General features: G+C 36.3%; 1 protein-coding gene across 4 annotated transcripts in view; it reads right to left on the bottom strand.

The window, feature by feature from the left end:
• Nucleotides 1–182: 182 nt before the first annotated feature.
• Nucleotides 183–16,176, bottom strand: part of CEP192 (centrosomal protein 192) — a 65,380-nt gene continuing 49,386 nt past the window's right edge. For 3 of the 4 annotated variants that reach the window (XM_030496810.2, XM_030496801.2, XM_030496794.2), the window contains 8 exons: nucleotides 14,627–14,831; nucleotides 12,793–12,872; nucleotides 11,964–12,059; nucleotides 10,282–10,401; nucleotides 5,889–6,007; nucleotides 4,843–4,966; nucleotides 4,323–4,381; nucleotides 184–693 (listed from right to left, as the gene is read on the bottom strand). In XM_030496810.2, the coding sequence (XP_030352670.1) occupies nucleotides 543–693; nucleotides 4,323–4,381; nucleotides 4,843–4,966; nucleotides 5,889–6,007; nucleotides 10,282–10,401; nucleotides 11,964–12,059; nucleotides 12,793–12,872; nucleotides 14,627–14,831 (954 nt within the window). In that variant the 3' untranslated portion in view covers nucleotides 184–542. Of the gene's footprint in view, nucleotides 694–4,322; nucleotides 4,382–4,842; nucleotides 4,967–5,888; nucleotides 6,008–10,281; nucleotides 10,402–11,963; nucleotides 12,060–12,792; nucleotides 12,873–14,626; nucleotides 14,832–16,176 lie in introns of all 4 variants that reach the window. The other variant, XM_030496786.1, reaches the window with a different exon arrangement.

Below are 16,176 nucleotides of genomic sequence, written 5' to 3'. Positions count from 1 at the left end.
GATCTGGTCCCAAATTTACCAGACGGAGACATGATATTAACAAATCGGCTTCTGTACTGCAATCCCTTCTCCAGCTCCCCAAAGCTTCCCCCCCTCCAAGTTAGCATTGCCTAAGAGTAGGCAGCTTGATCCCTCACCTACAGCAAGGAATTCTCTAACCAAAGACAGAAATGAGGTAGAATCAACTGTTAACAGATAGATTTTATTTCTGTATTTACAATGCTTAAAATAAAATATATCAGTATCCAGCTACTCCTAATAATTGCAAAAATAGAAAACTTCCCGTTTCAACAAAAGTGCGGAAACATAAATTAGAACATGATAACTTTAAAACATACAATGTTATTTCTCAGTGTTTTTACTATGAAAACAAGCACCATAATTTACCTTACAGAAGACTTTCCATCAAAGCAGCATCACAGGGCAAAACAAGTAGGACATTAATATGGAAATGTGGTGGCAAATCTTTGAATATTTTAAATTACATAAACTGTTCTAGATGATCACAAACAGTTAAAAGCCTGTTCTAAATTATTATAAAGTTAGAAAACTGTTCTATTTTTTGCAATAGCTTTACCACATAGCCGTATATTAACTGAGCCATATTTGGTCGTCAACACAACGAAGACACCTTCAAACTTTCCTTCTGCCTTTGGCTTGAACTGGACTGGCACATTGATGTAATGATGGGATCTGTAAAAAGGCAATTATGTTCATATTCTCTGTTGATAAACAAGTAAATCCTGCCAGATAGAGAAATTCTTGTCTAGCTTTGATTTTCACCAAAATAGTACACTGTAGGTGCACTGGATCATCAAGTTTATTTTTATAGATCTGATTATCCCTTATTCTCCTGAGGGACTTTGACTGTAAAGGTCATTCTTTCCTCCTGATTATAGAAAGTACTGCAATACTTTATTGCTGCTAGTTTACCTAGGTAAGTTTGGTCTGCCTCTTTTCAATAATATTGACAGTGAATAAACTATATTTAGAGCAAAGTTACTACATTACGTCCCTTCAGAAGTCACGTAACAAGTACACCAAAATTTCCAATTCTTTTTGAAATTCCACCAATTTGAAGCTAGTAAAATAATTTCAATTACTTCTCATAGCATCCACATTAAGAAATATTTTGTAGAATCATTGCAAGTCAATATACCCATCCTCAAACGGTGTTGAAAAGATTTTACATTACACCTTTTTAGGTTATATAATTCCTCTCCTATTCAAATTGCATAAAAACATATCAAATGTAATGGGTGTCTGTCTTAACTGTCAAAGCCTAAAGCAAATGTTTTAAAGATATAAAGCTACACAAGCAACAAGCTGTAAACACCGAGTGGCGGCATACTGGATTCCATGACATCCAACAGAAATATCCAGCACTAACATAGAGGAAAAAGTAACAGGCACATACTGGAATAAATTAACAGCAGCACGTAGTAAGACAAGGAAAGAAAAGACAGCTTTGTTTTCTTTTATTGTAGCTTTAGTTTTCTCCCCTTAACAGTATTTAGTATTATCCAATATCCTCTGGAGTGTGCTAATTTTCTTTACTTTGTTCCTATCTTTTCATATTTCCTTTCCTCTACACTAATCCAACCTACAATAATCAGCCTGTGCTCTTACCCTTCTACATTTGGAAATCATAATATTGGCCCTACATATGTCAAAATGGGAAAGTTCTGACTCCAGCTACTACAGCTCTTCTTTGGGTTACTACACAGCATAAATGTTCTCAGAAATTAAGCATTTCTGGAGGCTTTTTCTCTAACCCAATAGCCAGAAACTAGTCAAGAAGAATAGTATCAGGACAAGCAGAATTCCGCTGCGTTTTCTCTTAACAGAAAGTTTTACTTCAAACTTTTCACTATGCCTGCAACTCAATTACTCTATGAATACTATATGGCCTTCATAGGTTGTTGCATCAGTTTCAAGTGGCATTTCTGAGAAGTCAAGTATGCCTGAAGCCTACTTCATAGACCTACTAATACTGTAGGCCTCTAAACACAGTAGCAACAATAGGCAAGTTTAAAAGAAACAGTATGAGTAAGCAGCATCTAAGCCACAGTAACCAGATCTATTGTCAATGAATAGTGACTCCTGACACCCAGAATGGTGGGTACTGATGACAAAAATAACTAGACAAGCACAAAACAGTTTTACCTTTTAGTTTAATAAATATATAGTAATGAAATGTATACTACCCTGTAATCAACTAATTTCAGATGGCTTCTGACGGAAATACCATAGAAACACCTTATTTTTCAAACTGTTTTTAGACAAGCATAGCCTGGTCGTCCTTTCAGAAACAAAACTTAGCCAAAGGTTTTTAAAAAGTCAGCTGTTTTCTAATGTTCTCCCCTACAGTTTTGGGTGCAAGATACTGTATTTGGATAACGCCTGTTACTATTTTCAACTGAGCAAACTGTAGTAAAGGAATCAGCAATGCTACATATGCATACTTGTAATGACATAACCAATTAAACAAGAACAGGTAAGCATTATATCAGCTTCTAAAGGTCAGACTCTTGGTATTAAATACAAACTTGGAATTCCATTATCCAGATTTAAAATTGGAATTGCTTTCAAATTTGGACCTTGAAATGAAGAGTATGCAACAGATCACGACACTTTTTTGGTCCAAAAAGGTAGGTGGTACTTTGTTTTTACACTCTTATTTGTAAGATGTCTAGTTAACCTAGTTCAAAAAGAAGCTGTTAACACTGGCTCTCCTGACATCCTCCTTGATGCTGTTCTCAAATAAAAGCCATTTAAAGAAGTCCTTGTAACACTTTTTTAAAAGCATCTATCCAAGTCAAGTAATTATTCTGTGCTTTATGCTCTCAAATGGAATAGCTTCTTCAGAGAGCTAAGCTGGCTTCAGATGAATGAATCTTAAAAAAGCTAGGAAAGGCCAATATTTTACAGCTGAAGAAAAAACTGCCGAAGTCACTAGAAGAAAAGGTTGTAGAATATTATTAGAAGGTGCAGTACATTCAGCTGATAACCTTTAGAAATGGTAGACTGAATGTTAAACTTGTTAAGTCTACTTTTGATAAAAGCAATAGTTTATCATCTCTCACAGAAAATGTAACAAATAGCTTTTACAGCATTCCTCAAGAATTTTTTTTAAATATCTAAGTGTTTTCCAGTGAAGTTACTCATCATCTTTTCCGGGAACAGCCAAGTTATCCTGTCCTTTGTCTGCAGCTGTACAGCCTCAGACAGGTCTAGCCAGTCATCTTTATTTGAATAAATTTAATCTCAGTCACTGCCTCCATAAGAAGCCCTTCTGTGCCATCTGATATGACATGTTTAGTAAAAAGATGCCAGTTAAATAAAGCCACCGGAACCCATGTCTGAGTGGTTTATAACACTTTGCACTTTTAAGTGGCCTTAAGAATACCTTGAATACCTGTGGCTAACACCACCACAGAGTTGTCTTTATTATAAATGCTAAGTATTGTTGGCAGATACAAAACTAGATTAGGAGCCAGAGCATCTAGTTCCATTTATGATTTTGTCCATAATTTCTGTTCTATATACCCTTCGCTTCCCTGTCTTTCAAATGGGGACCTGTTTAAACTCTGAGAATGTATGCTATATATATGACTTTTAATGAAATGGTTGCATTTCTGTCCTCCTGACAATCCCACTGTTACAGAGAAGCATGTGTGATGCTATACTTCTTGAAGAGATGACTAATAGACTGTCAAATACTTGTTGTAATGAACTCCAAAGATGACTGGATTTATTTTGAGGGATTGTCATCACCAACTTGAAAATTCTTTTTATGCAGGTAATATGCTGAAATACTTGGTGTGACCAGGCAATTCCACTGGCCGCTCAAACCTTGTATTTGCTGAGAATCTTTGATGCAGCTCTGCAGGTTTGTCAAATTAGAAGCATGATGAAGGCAATTTGCTTGGTCTGTTGTGCAGAAAGTATAAATGGAAGGAATGACTTGATTGCGCACAGCATGCCAAATGGTTAAATGAAGCATTAGGCTTAGCATTAAAAGCAGCAGCACTGTTAGAAACAATTTGCAGGGAAGAAATTGGCAGATGCAGAAATAACTGTGTGGGCTCATTCTGCTTCTAACCAAGATTATAGAGTACAGCTAAGCAAAAAAAGAAAAAAAAAAGAAGAAAAAAAGAAAGAAAAAACCCTTTAACTAAAAAAATCTTTAACTAGACAGCCAGAATGTTAGGTACTTATATCTACATTTCAGCACTGTACGTACAGAGAAGATATTTATCTTACTGAATTTCTTGTTTAATTTTTTGTTAGGAGAGAATGTTAGCATATGCATTACTCACCTTAGAGAGTATTTTGAGTGCTTGATGTAGAAAGGCTCTCTGGGACTTACAAATTTCAGCTGCAATTTAATACAAAATGCTTGAAAGCGCACTATATCTAAGCCTATCATATTCAATTTATGACATGCTTAAGATAAATCAGGTCACTTACAAATACAGCTTTACACAGGGCAAGGGTTTAAAATTGAAGCATGCACACATTTGTATGTAGTAATAAGAATTCACATCTCAATATTTTACGTTAAAAAATAAAATAAATCAAGATAACAAATCTATGCAAACTATAATCTATTCTTTTTTTCAGTTGAAAATATATTACAAATACACTTAGTGATTCAGTCAGACAAAAGAAAAAGGAAAAATTACAGGACAGCAAAATTCTTCAAATATAACACTAACTTTTGAAACTAACAAACTAAGACTTGTACTACTGCAATCCATCAAGAGTAAATAAAAACAGCGCAGATGAACTGTTGGAAGGGCTTATGAAAATCTATTTAAAATTGTCTGTGAAACTTACCACATGTGTTGTAAAGGAATTATTCCGCAAGTTGACCTTTATCGTGCGTGATTCCCCAACTCTAGTTAGAGGAAAAATATACAGGTCTTCTGGTGCATATACCCCTCGAATGATCTCACTTTGTCTGATTTGAAAAAGAGATTTGAGACATCAACATTTCCTACTTATATGGTCTGGATATATTGATTGCATATTTCAAGACAACAGGCGTATTTTCTGAGACTAAAACAGGAAGCACTGAAAGATCCTGAAGGCATCAACTCTCTCACAAGTTACAGACAATGTTTTAGTCAGAAACCATAATGAAAGCATCACTGTGGCATAAAGGTAAGTAGATTTACTTAGACACATGTTCACAATCTGAACTTTTCCCCCATACGCTTTTCTAGAGAACTAAACTCTTCTCAGAGATGCTATACTTAACCAAAACATTTTCCTTCCCTGCCATGTTCACATCATCCCATAGTAAAAGAAACAGAAATTAAATTAAGACTGAAGAACAGCAAGGTTAAGACATGCAGTTACAGTGGTCTTCTCAGAAGTGAATTTACAGTTCTATGGAGTCTCCAAAAGAGGAGTATACAAAAAATATACTCAAGATTTGACTGCTGATACCAGTTCATTTACAACAGCAAATCAAGGTTAGGCAACTTAGAAACCCAACTGAAAAGAAAAAGCATGGAAGGCTGAACAATACAAAGCCTTTAAGAGGCTTGACAAGACTGGGGTTTTTGCAGCTGTTTACTCTTTAATGTGGAATCATAGGATAATTCAGTTCAAAAGAGACTCAGGAGGTCTCTATTTCATCCTCTTGCTCCAATCAGGGTCAGCTGTGAGGTCAGACCAGGCTGCTCAGGGCTTTATCCAGTCAGATCCCAAAAACCTTCAAGGACAGAGACTGCACAGCCTCTTTGTGCAGCCTGTTGCACCACATTCCTTGTCCTAATGGCAAAAAAGGTTTCCATTGTGGGGTTGGATTCCCACTCCTCCCTTCCCCCTTTTACCCAGTTGCAGACTCTCTCATTTCAAGTTTTATCCATACATACCCTACTTTAATTGTAGGTGCTCCAGAGTAAACCTTTTCTGGTGTAGCTGAAAGCTCAGTTTTTGTGAAGGCACTTGCAGAAGCTTTCACAATTGAAGTTTCATTTTCTGTTCTAGTACCCTATTGGCAAAAATAGAGAAGACTTTAAACTTGGCATTCAAAAGTATTTAAGTATTCAAGCATTTAAGTCATTTCTCCTACCCAATCCAAGACTTTAATTTATTTAAAGTATAATCTTCCAGTAAGAGTAGAGTCTGGATCATTGAGACAGAAGCAGTGATTTAGGAGGAATACTTTAACAGGCTTCTGTGTCTTATGAATATTTTGTTACAAGCAAGTTCACAACAAACCAGCAGCACAGGTGGAATCTTGAGAAGGCTGCTAGCAATGAAGATTTCACCAAAAGCCAAAACAAAAAAACAATTCTTTTGCAGATATTCTGCCCATATGCTGCAAGAACAAAGTCGGCTAAACAGCTGCTCATAGAGAAGGAAGGCCTAAGTCATCATTATATAGTTTGGATTCTCACAACAGCAAAAAAGCTTTGTAACAATTTTGCATTATGAACAATACATCCTTCTCAAAGAAAGGTCTCTCCAGAGAGACAGAATCTGGTAATGCATTATATGGTAATTATTACATTCAGAAATTAGGCCAAAATATTTACCATCATCAGGATGCCCATTCTGTGTACTCAAACACAATGAGAGCAGATCACCCTAAGGGAATACTTTGCCAAAGAGCCAATTTAAAATCGTGTATCATTAACAAATCTAGCCAGGTGCTGCTTGGAGCCCCTTGGGCCACAACATCTTGAACAAAGCTAAAGAACCAAAAGAACCTCCTACACTTATGGTTGTACAACATTATCTCAATTTTTGAAACGGTGCTGACGTTTTTAGACAAGCAGTTGATTCCCTTACGCAGGGAAGATTAAAAAAATAGATTCATCTTCAATAGAGCTGCTATGACAAACTTGTCTTTTAGACATTAATTTCTTCTAGTGAAAGAACCGCTAATCAGTCTGTCAGAAATAGCAGCAGCCAAAAAAAACCCCCAAACCTTAATTTTACAGAATATTTTTCAGTTGCAAATAACCAATGATCCACAGTACAACCCAGTACATAAAGACAAGAAAGGATTTGTAAATGTGTCTCGTTTCAAGAGCTTTTAATTTTCTGTGTAGTGAAACATGATGGGTATCATGCCTCAGTGTTATAATTCAAATTCTAATTTATCAATAAGGCAAGTTTATTGTATGAGAATGAGGAGATGGAAAATCATTAGAAGTTCCCCCAGTCTTTATAAGGGCATCCTGAAATACTACATGCTTTACCACAGCCCATACCGACTTCTTCCATTTCAAATAAAAGCAGTATGTTAACATTGTCCAAATAGTTATAACTGAGAGCTATTATTCCAAAGGCACCTCAGGAGCATAGAAATTTGTTTAGCTTTAAAATTAGAATTACTTTGCTCACAGAGTTTAACGATTTTTCCTCCTCTCACTTCTGGTATACCCAAAGAAGACGAAGCTTTGTACTCCTAATAATAATAATAAAATCAGGACTCTGAGTTAGCAATATGTTTTAAGTATTAAGAAATTCAGCTCAGTTTGCTGCAAAATTCTACATTAAAAAGTTACATAGTCAAACAGCTAAAGTGCATAAGCCATGGACATTAGAAAATGGTATGCACTTACATTTGTAGTATCTTCAAACAATACCAGGGGTTCTTTATGAAGTCCTCAACTTTCTACACGCTAATGGAGCAATCTGAAATTAGGTGCCACCTCAGCCTTCCAGCAAGTTCTTGCTAGTCCCCTATTTCACTCAGAAGGGATCAATAATTACACTGAAATGCCAATCCAAGACTTCATAGCTCAATGATCTTAGAAATTGTTTCACAGGAAAAGAGAAAACTAAGTTCGAATGGCCAGTCTTGAGATGTTGAGGTTGCAAAGCACATGTACATAGAATCCCTCTTTTAGCTATTTTTGGGATTGGTTTTGGAGACACGATCTTCTGAGCTCCTGACTACAGTTTCCAGTGGTGAAAACTGCAAATGCATGCAAGGCATAATCAAAGTCATAGTTAGTTAGCTTTTCAGGGAATAACAAAAGTAGTAAGTGCCACTGATTTTCCCAACATCACCTTGTTCTTTTAGATCTTTCCTGAGTTATTCCAAATTTTTCATTTCTTCTGAAGTGGTGCTATAAATAGATACCACTCTGTCACTCTGAATGACAGTCAGTCAGTTTTCCCACTTCATTCTATCAAGAGTCACATTAACCAGAGCCATAGCCCTCTGCCTCAGCAAACCCAGCAGGATCCAAGTCCTTTTCAAAGTTGTAGTTTGATCTCTAGGATATAATAGATTGGAACTGACTTGTCTTCTTGACCAAAAGTGGATCTGAATTAAGAACCACAACAACTTAAGTTCTGTGTTGTCCCCTCTTCCAAGCAGCTGTGTAGTTCCTTATCTAGTTGGGAAAGGAAATATCTCCCTTTAAACTCTTCTTCAAAATGATCATGGCACATTGCAAGTACTTTCTACAAAATTTTTCATGCACAAATTCATGCACAAAGAGATGCTGAAAAGATCTAATTGTAACAGCTTCAAAAAAAAAAAATAAAGAGGAACAAATCTGACAGATTCAAAAACACTAATATCAAGTTGTGCTGCTCAAAGATTTATACAACTCTGACAGTTAGTAGTGTTTTAAGAAGAAAATTATTCAAAACTCTAGATTTCTGATAAAGAATTAATCTTCTCTCAATTTCAACTAGCTTTAAACAGACAAATGACAAAGACGTTTTCCTCATTTTAAGGAAAATTATATTCAAAGAATTAGATGAAAGCTGAATAAAAATATCCTCCCAAACATTATACAGGTCTCATTCTTCATGCCAAAATTAGAAGTTATTAAAAACATACATTTTTAACAAGTCCCCTTTTCAACACAATTAAGTACTGGGAAGAACAAGGACCCTACAAAATAAAAGGTAAGGTAACCCAGCAAGAAGGATAAGTAAGGCTCCTACTACTGAAACAGGCTTGGTACTCTAAAGAAAGGTCCCAAATCTCTATCTGGGCTTCTTAGAAAATCAAGTCAAGCTCTCTGGAGAGGACAGCAAAACATATATAGCAATCACGCAATACTGAATGTAGAAAGCTCTTCACAGAGCTGGAATTAAGTTGCTGCAGCGGGTCCAGAGAAGGGCATCAAAGCTGGTGAAGGGTCTAGAGCACAAGTCTTAAGAGGAACAGCTGAGGGAACTGGGGTTGTTTAGTCTGGAGAAAAGGAGACTCAGGGGGCACCTTATCACTCTCTACAACTACCTGAAAGGAGGATGGAGAGAGGAGGAGGTTGGTCTCTTCTCCCAAGCAGCAAGTGATAAGGCAAGAGGTAATGGCCTCAAGCTGCACCAAGGGAAGCTTAGACTAAATATTAGGAAAAGTTTCTCCAATGAAAGGGTGACCAGGCATTGGAACAGGCTTCCTGGGGAAGTGGTGGAATCACCATCCCTGGAAGTGTTGAAAAAATGCATAGCTGAGGTCCTTAGTGACATGGCTTAGTGATGGACTTGGCAGTCCTGGGGTAAAGGTTGGACTTAATGATCTTAAAGGTCTTTTGCAACCTAGTTAATTCTATAGTGAGCTCATTAAACTGATCATTAGAATTCATTCTTCCTAATAGTAATAGATTCTCTGTCTTATGTAGACTCCTCCTGTATGGAGGTAGGGATTAAAAGCAAGGTAAGAAGAGAGCACACAGAAAACCAGTTCTAACTCCCAAACCCCTCCTTCCAAGTCTCGCCATAAAGTTAAAGTTGAGGAACAATGGGTGAGCAAAGCTGAGCTCAAGACCAATCGTGCCCGCAAAGAATTCTCAAAATCACCCCCACCTGGATGGAAATTGTTACTCCCATAAAATACTCAAACAGATTCTATCAGCGACACATCCATACCTCCAATATGGATATTTGAAAATTCCAATATTGCATTAAGTTACAAATCATAGCAACAGCCAATTACTTTGCTAGTCATTTACAAAAATAAAACCATTCCACTTAAGGTCTGATACGAACAAATCTGCATCTACAAAACCAATTCCCACAGAAGGCAAGTTTGTCTCTACTTTCTTTGAGCAGAATAAAATTTTACACCTTAAATGGCAAAAGATAATTCACTATCACCCAAGCAAGATGGAAAAGGTATTTTTGTAACATAAGAAAACACTACAGTTTAGTCCAACAAAAATAACAGCAGAGTTTGGGTGGTTTTTTTTCCAGAATACACCAGCACATATGATAAAGAGTATTGTATAGTAAAATTAAGATGTTATCAAAAATTTGTGTTCAGGACAACATTTACAGCATTTATATACTTACTGCTCCAGAAAGCTGAAATCTTAATCTGTGTTTCCAACCAGGTTTTTCAACTGGGTGACACTCAAGGTCCCAGAACTGGGAATAATCCCCTTTATCTCTAGGTAAAAAGATTACAGCAACCTACAACAAGAGAAAAAATTTGCAGAAGCTTATTAAAATAATCTACACATCCTCAAAATCTTACCTACACAAAGTTACAGTTAAGTCAGCACAAAATTCACACACTACAAGTCATACATTCCACACACAGGTGATATTGCAGAAAACAATACAGCCTGTCCTTCTTTGCTCACAAGAGAAAAAGCTCTGATGAAATAGGTTGTGCAAGCAATTTCGAACAAAATTTGAGTTCAGCTAATCTGCTTTAAGAAAAGTCAGCAAGTGCTTGCACAATTATTTCCATTAGCAAACTGGGGTAGAAGACGACCAGGAAGGGAAATACATGCAGCTGAAAGACAGCAATACCTTCATCTCTCAGCTAAAGAGTGAACAACTGTGCTCCTTCAGCTCCAAGTCTGTAAGCACACTGCTACAAATACTAAAAGGCTGAAATTTAAACCAACTTGCAGGCTATGCATTTGATTATCCTTGGAGGTCACCTGCGTAACAAAGGCCTGTCTCTGTATAGTGTTGTACCAGGTAAAATCAAGACTAAACTTGCATTGTGTTCAGAGTTGAGGTTGGGGGAAGAAAGAGAAGGGCAGCAGCAGATTAGAATAGATCACTACATCTATACCTAATTAGCCAAATATCATCATACTCATGGCAAAAAACAGCAAATCATGATAGCACTGTACCTTATCAGTTCCAGCCAACAGCCTGACATGCCAATAATGTAAATGTTATCCAAATAGGCCTGAACTAGGATTGCTAAGGCAAAGACAATTGTTTAAATTCAAATAATGGGTTTCAATGTTATGAAATAATTATGAAACTGGACAGGAGTGTTTTTTTTTTTTTTTGTATCATGCAAATAGATTAAAAATTGCATCATAGAATCATAGAAATAATGCAGTTAAGGAATGTCCATAATCCATAATGATTAAAAGATAAGTGTTCATGAATATAAACAGCATTGAAGTAGCATTAAGGAAAAAGGTAAGGGACAAAAGCCCCATAGAAACCTATTCAGTATGTCCTTGGATGTGCTTGATAATTGTGGTTATGAAACCCTCTACTGGCCAGGAGATAAAATTGTCAGTTAAATGAAATCAACCTGAGGAACAGATAACTGTTCTTAAACAAGTATGACAAGACTGCTTCGAACGAAGGGAAACCAGTTCTCACACCAGTTTCATAAGAACCCAGTACTATTTGTCATTTTCTAGTGGATTCTTATAAAACATTTAGAAACAATTTTCTGTTATAGAATAATTTCTCTCTCTCTCTCAAAAAAAGGGGGGGGGGGGGAGAAATAAAAAAAGAAACCAAAACAGCAGAGTGAAGTCAAACTACAGATTGCATAAATCCACAGAATCGACTCAGCTGACACTATAACAGCTGGGGTAAGTAGATACTGACTACCCAATACACCCTAGAACCCAACTGTGGAAGGCCAATGTTTCATCATAATTTGATAAAATACAACCAGCTTGAAATTTCAACTGTTATTTCAGAGAACTTCTCACTTAAGATCCCATTTTTAGAACTGAGATACAAATATTTCATGCATATCATTGTACCTTCTCTTCTCCGTGAGCTTCAAGAATACCAGAAACACAGGAACATCTGAAAGCGGAGTAAGTAACTCTATAAACACAACCAGTTCCATCCACATCCTGCAAATAAAGTTATGAGTCAGATTCAGGTGGGAAAGAAAACAAGAACACAACACAAAAAAAAACCCCAAACCACACAATACACCCACCACCATCGCACAGAACTGAAGAAAATACACCCAATCAAGCTGCTTTCAAGTGAACAAATAATACTGACTTCCTAAAGACAAACGAATGACTAAAACTGCTACAACATCTATGCAGTCACCTAAATTGGACGTCAGTAGTTATAAGGTGGTGCACTGGCTGGAACATGGCATAGTCATCTTCTGAGCTACAGCTAAGACTCCTACATAAGCATTTTTCATCATTTCATGACAACAGACCATAATAATTATAGGATAAAATCAAAGTGACCATCACAGCATTTCAGACTATCAAAAAAATAGGGAAGCATTTACAAATATCAATGGTAAATCTACAAAAATTGCACAAGCAACAGCAGTGTAATTCAAATACTCTTGACCTAACTTAAATTACCCACACAGATAACATGTACAGCACAATAACAGCAGCACAAGTCTCAAAACAAGGCAAGTTTAGCATTCTGGAGCCAAAAGGAACACCCTTCTTCTATGTATACTTGATTACACACTGCAATCTGGATGATGATACTGGATGAGCAGAAGGAAATTTTCTTGAGAGGTTGGAAGGAGAAAAAGAGAGCAGCAGGAAGAGAAGGAAAAACACCCAAGAGAGATGCATAAAACTACCAATGTAAGCATTCACTTACTTTAACATACGGTGGGGCAAAAGATGACAAATACCACTTCACAGTTTCATCCCCTTTATTCTCCATTTCAAGGTAACTCTCTGGAAGAGAAATATCAGACTAGTATACTAAATGTCTTCATTCAAGTGTTCAAGTATCTTTAGTGGAAAGAGTTTAAACAGAAACTATGTTTCAAGACACACAGAAGTTGAATGGAAACAGTCCTCCTGAAGCCTGCTCCAAGAAGAGGTGCAAACAAAGCACACGCTCATAAAATTCCTGAAAGCTTATATAAAAGAAATTTGGAAGTAAAGTCGTCTAGTGAGAAATCATATTTCTTGTATAAGATGTTTCTTGTAAGCATCTTCTCATCCCCAATAATCCTAAAACAATAATAGATAATCCTCTAAGCATCTTCTCATCCCCAATAATCCTAAAACAATAATAGATAATCCTCTAAAAGAACCTGAAGCATATCAAAGAACGTTATGTGAATGTATTGCTGTACTAGGAAGTTAGCTTCTTATAAATCCAGAACATGACAAATAGCAGAGAGATTTAAGTCACCTCCAACAGCCTCAGTTTAGCGCATTTAGATTTTTGGCAAATACGCAGTATACAAAAAGACAAACAAACAAAAAAACCCCAAACAACTCCCTCCCAAGACATTATTTGACTGTTCAGAGGAAACACACAGTATTCTAGTTTGGGACCAATCAAAGTTGCATCAAATAAAACCTGTTCTGAATAACAAATAGTATAGATTTGTTATTCAGCATACATTTTTGATATATATGTATGAAACCTTAATAAAAAGCTTATGCTTGGATTGCAGAAAGAAGAATAACTACTGACATTATCAGAAAATCCCAACTTCGACGGTATTAATAAGCATATTTCACACCTTGAAATGTGCCTCTTGCCGAGGATCAAGAGGAGATTTGTAAGATCATCTCAGTCTAGAGTAGCAGGAAGTTTAGCTGCATATATATTATACAGGACATTTATAACAATAGAAAAAGAAAGGAGTATTATATTATACTTCTCTTTCTTTAGTGTATGAAAGGAACCCAGATATAATTGATAAATTAAGCCTTGAAAGTTCTAAAGTCTGTTGAATAAAAACGTAGCATCAGTGAATCATTAAAAAAAACCTCATCACCTAGAAAACTAAGCAGTACCAAAAAATCTGGTATCTAGGTAACAGAATGACAGTTTCATACAGTAATTTGGAGAATTTTAAGCATTACTGGAATTACAAGTACTGACTGAGGATTTGAGACTCCGCTATCAACAGTGTCCTCTTCGATCACTAAGTACAAGACAAGGATAACCAGACTCACAGCTGACATTCCTATCATCTCAAGGAAGAACATTTATTTCTCTGCTATACACAGATTTATCTCGCATCTTAGAGACACATACACAGATGAGAATGGGTCTACTGCAAAAGTGCACTGACCCAAAAGAGCTTCACCAAAATGCAGTAACCTCACAGTGCCCTTTTTGCCCAGGCACAGTATGGTTATATTGATCATAGCCGCTTAAAAATTGGCAACTTACCTGTTGTACGCAAAACCTATCTGTGGGAAAAAGTGTGACTGTACTGCATGGGGAGAAGAAAAAAAGAAAAAGGGGAGGGGGGGAGAGGAAGAGAAAGAAAAAGCAGGGGGGAAAGAAAAAAAAAGGGGCTTCCAGAAAGAGTTCCATCACAAGGAATAACATTTCAAACCAGAGACAGAATAGGGGAACTGGTCAACCAAAGCATTCAAGTTCCCAAATATACAATATAGTAAACAAAACTGAACACAATATACTACAGATGTGGCATCATTTACTAAGTAAGTAATATTACCTGAGCTTTGGCCAGGTCTTGTTTTAGGAAAAACAATGGTTCTGTTCTTTATTTCCATTTTTGTTAGAGGGAGCACAGTGAGAGGCTTTGCCACATGAACAGTAGGGGTTTCAGACTGTGGAATAAACATATCACATCTTCTAGACGGAAAATCTGCTCCAGGCGCATACTGTGTAACCGCCTCTCGAATCTGCACTTTAATAAACTTTTGCAGAATTTGAAGAAAAAGAAAGATTGAAATAGTGAACATTGATATACTGACAAGTCAAACAATTTAGCTCTATTTCCTTGAGCTGTAAGAGCTCATGTTGTTTAGCTTTACATTCCAACAGAGAAAGAGAAGACCTGGTGATTTAATGTATGAGACTAACTTCAGTTCACAAAAAGTTTCAGTTCAGTTTAAAGATTTTAGGACAGCTTAATTTAGGAGAATTGGGAAATTTACTGAAAGTTTGTTACCTAGACATTTTATTTCAATAGGAATAATAATTTAAACTAGTTAAATTTAATTGAAAATTCTTACAATATTCTCTGCTTGCAGAGAATGGGAGCAGGGCTGCCTCACACAGAAGGAGTTTTGTGTTCGCTTCTGCTACATAATTAGCACTTCCAAAAAACTTCAGTTAATGCTAGCGAAATCTTGGCATACTTTTTTCTTAATTAGATAGGTAGCAAAGAAACGGCAAAAGCACTATCAACTGCCAGATCTCTTACAATTGGATTGAGTTTGCTACATTCTCTACTTTTGTCCTAGTAGGTTTCCTCTCTTAGATCCTTTTCTCATATTGTAGAACACTACATAGTTGAATATGCACACTGTCTTCGTCTCCTTCTCAACTTACTCTCTTCAACAACTTCCCTGTTTGTTTGAGGTCTTTTTAAGGCAGTTTCCAATTTTGTTTCATACCTCACCTTCCTCCATCAAGAAGGAAAACAGATATGCCTTTTTATCCTTTCAGTTTCTTATTTCCCTCTCCATGCAGTTACAATTTAGCCAAAATACATACTGGCTGTAAAAATACAAAAAACAAGTATCTATTTCTTTTGGGGGAGATTAGCAAGGAGTCTTTCTGCTTTTACACTGATGAAAAAAGAAACTGTTGGCTTCATAAGTCTTATTTATATGCCTTAACTCAATCACGGAAAAGTCTTGGATTAAGACACGTGAAAAGCAAGACCCTGTTCTACACATTCTTTATCACAGACTTGTCAGCCAGCAGATTAAGCTTAGCTTAAGGGAGCTCAAAAGGAGCTATGTTGACTTGTCCTATAACCTCCTGTAACTTCTTTTATTTTAAAATATTATATAGATTACTTTTATGTATGCATACATATAAATATTTAGCATTTTAGAAAATGCATAACAGTGGTGGGTGCACAGATGCAATTTTGTTGGCAAGTGAGTAAGTGTTCACATCATAGTATTTCTTCAGAGATGAATGAACTAAGAATCTCAGTTTGCAAAACAGCCTCTCAACTATGCTTATTCTTGTATTTATTTTTTTTTTTGAAGAGAACTTTACAAATTAGAGAGAATAATGAAAGTTGAC

The sequence above is a fragment of the Strigops habroptila genome, chromosome 1, assembly GCF_004027225.2.
Source record: "Strigops habroptila isolate Jane chromosome 1, bStrHab1.2.pri, whole genome shotgun sequence".
Taxonomy (NCBI): domain Eukaryota; kingdom Metazoa; phylum Chordata; class Aves; order Psittaciformes; family Psittacidae; genus Strigops; species Strigops habroptila.
Note: the sequence above shows the minus strand (reverse complement) of the source record. Positions and strands in the feature narration are given on the sequence as shown.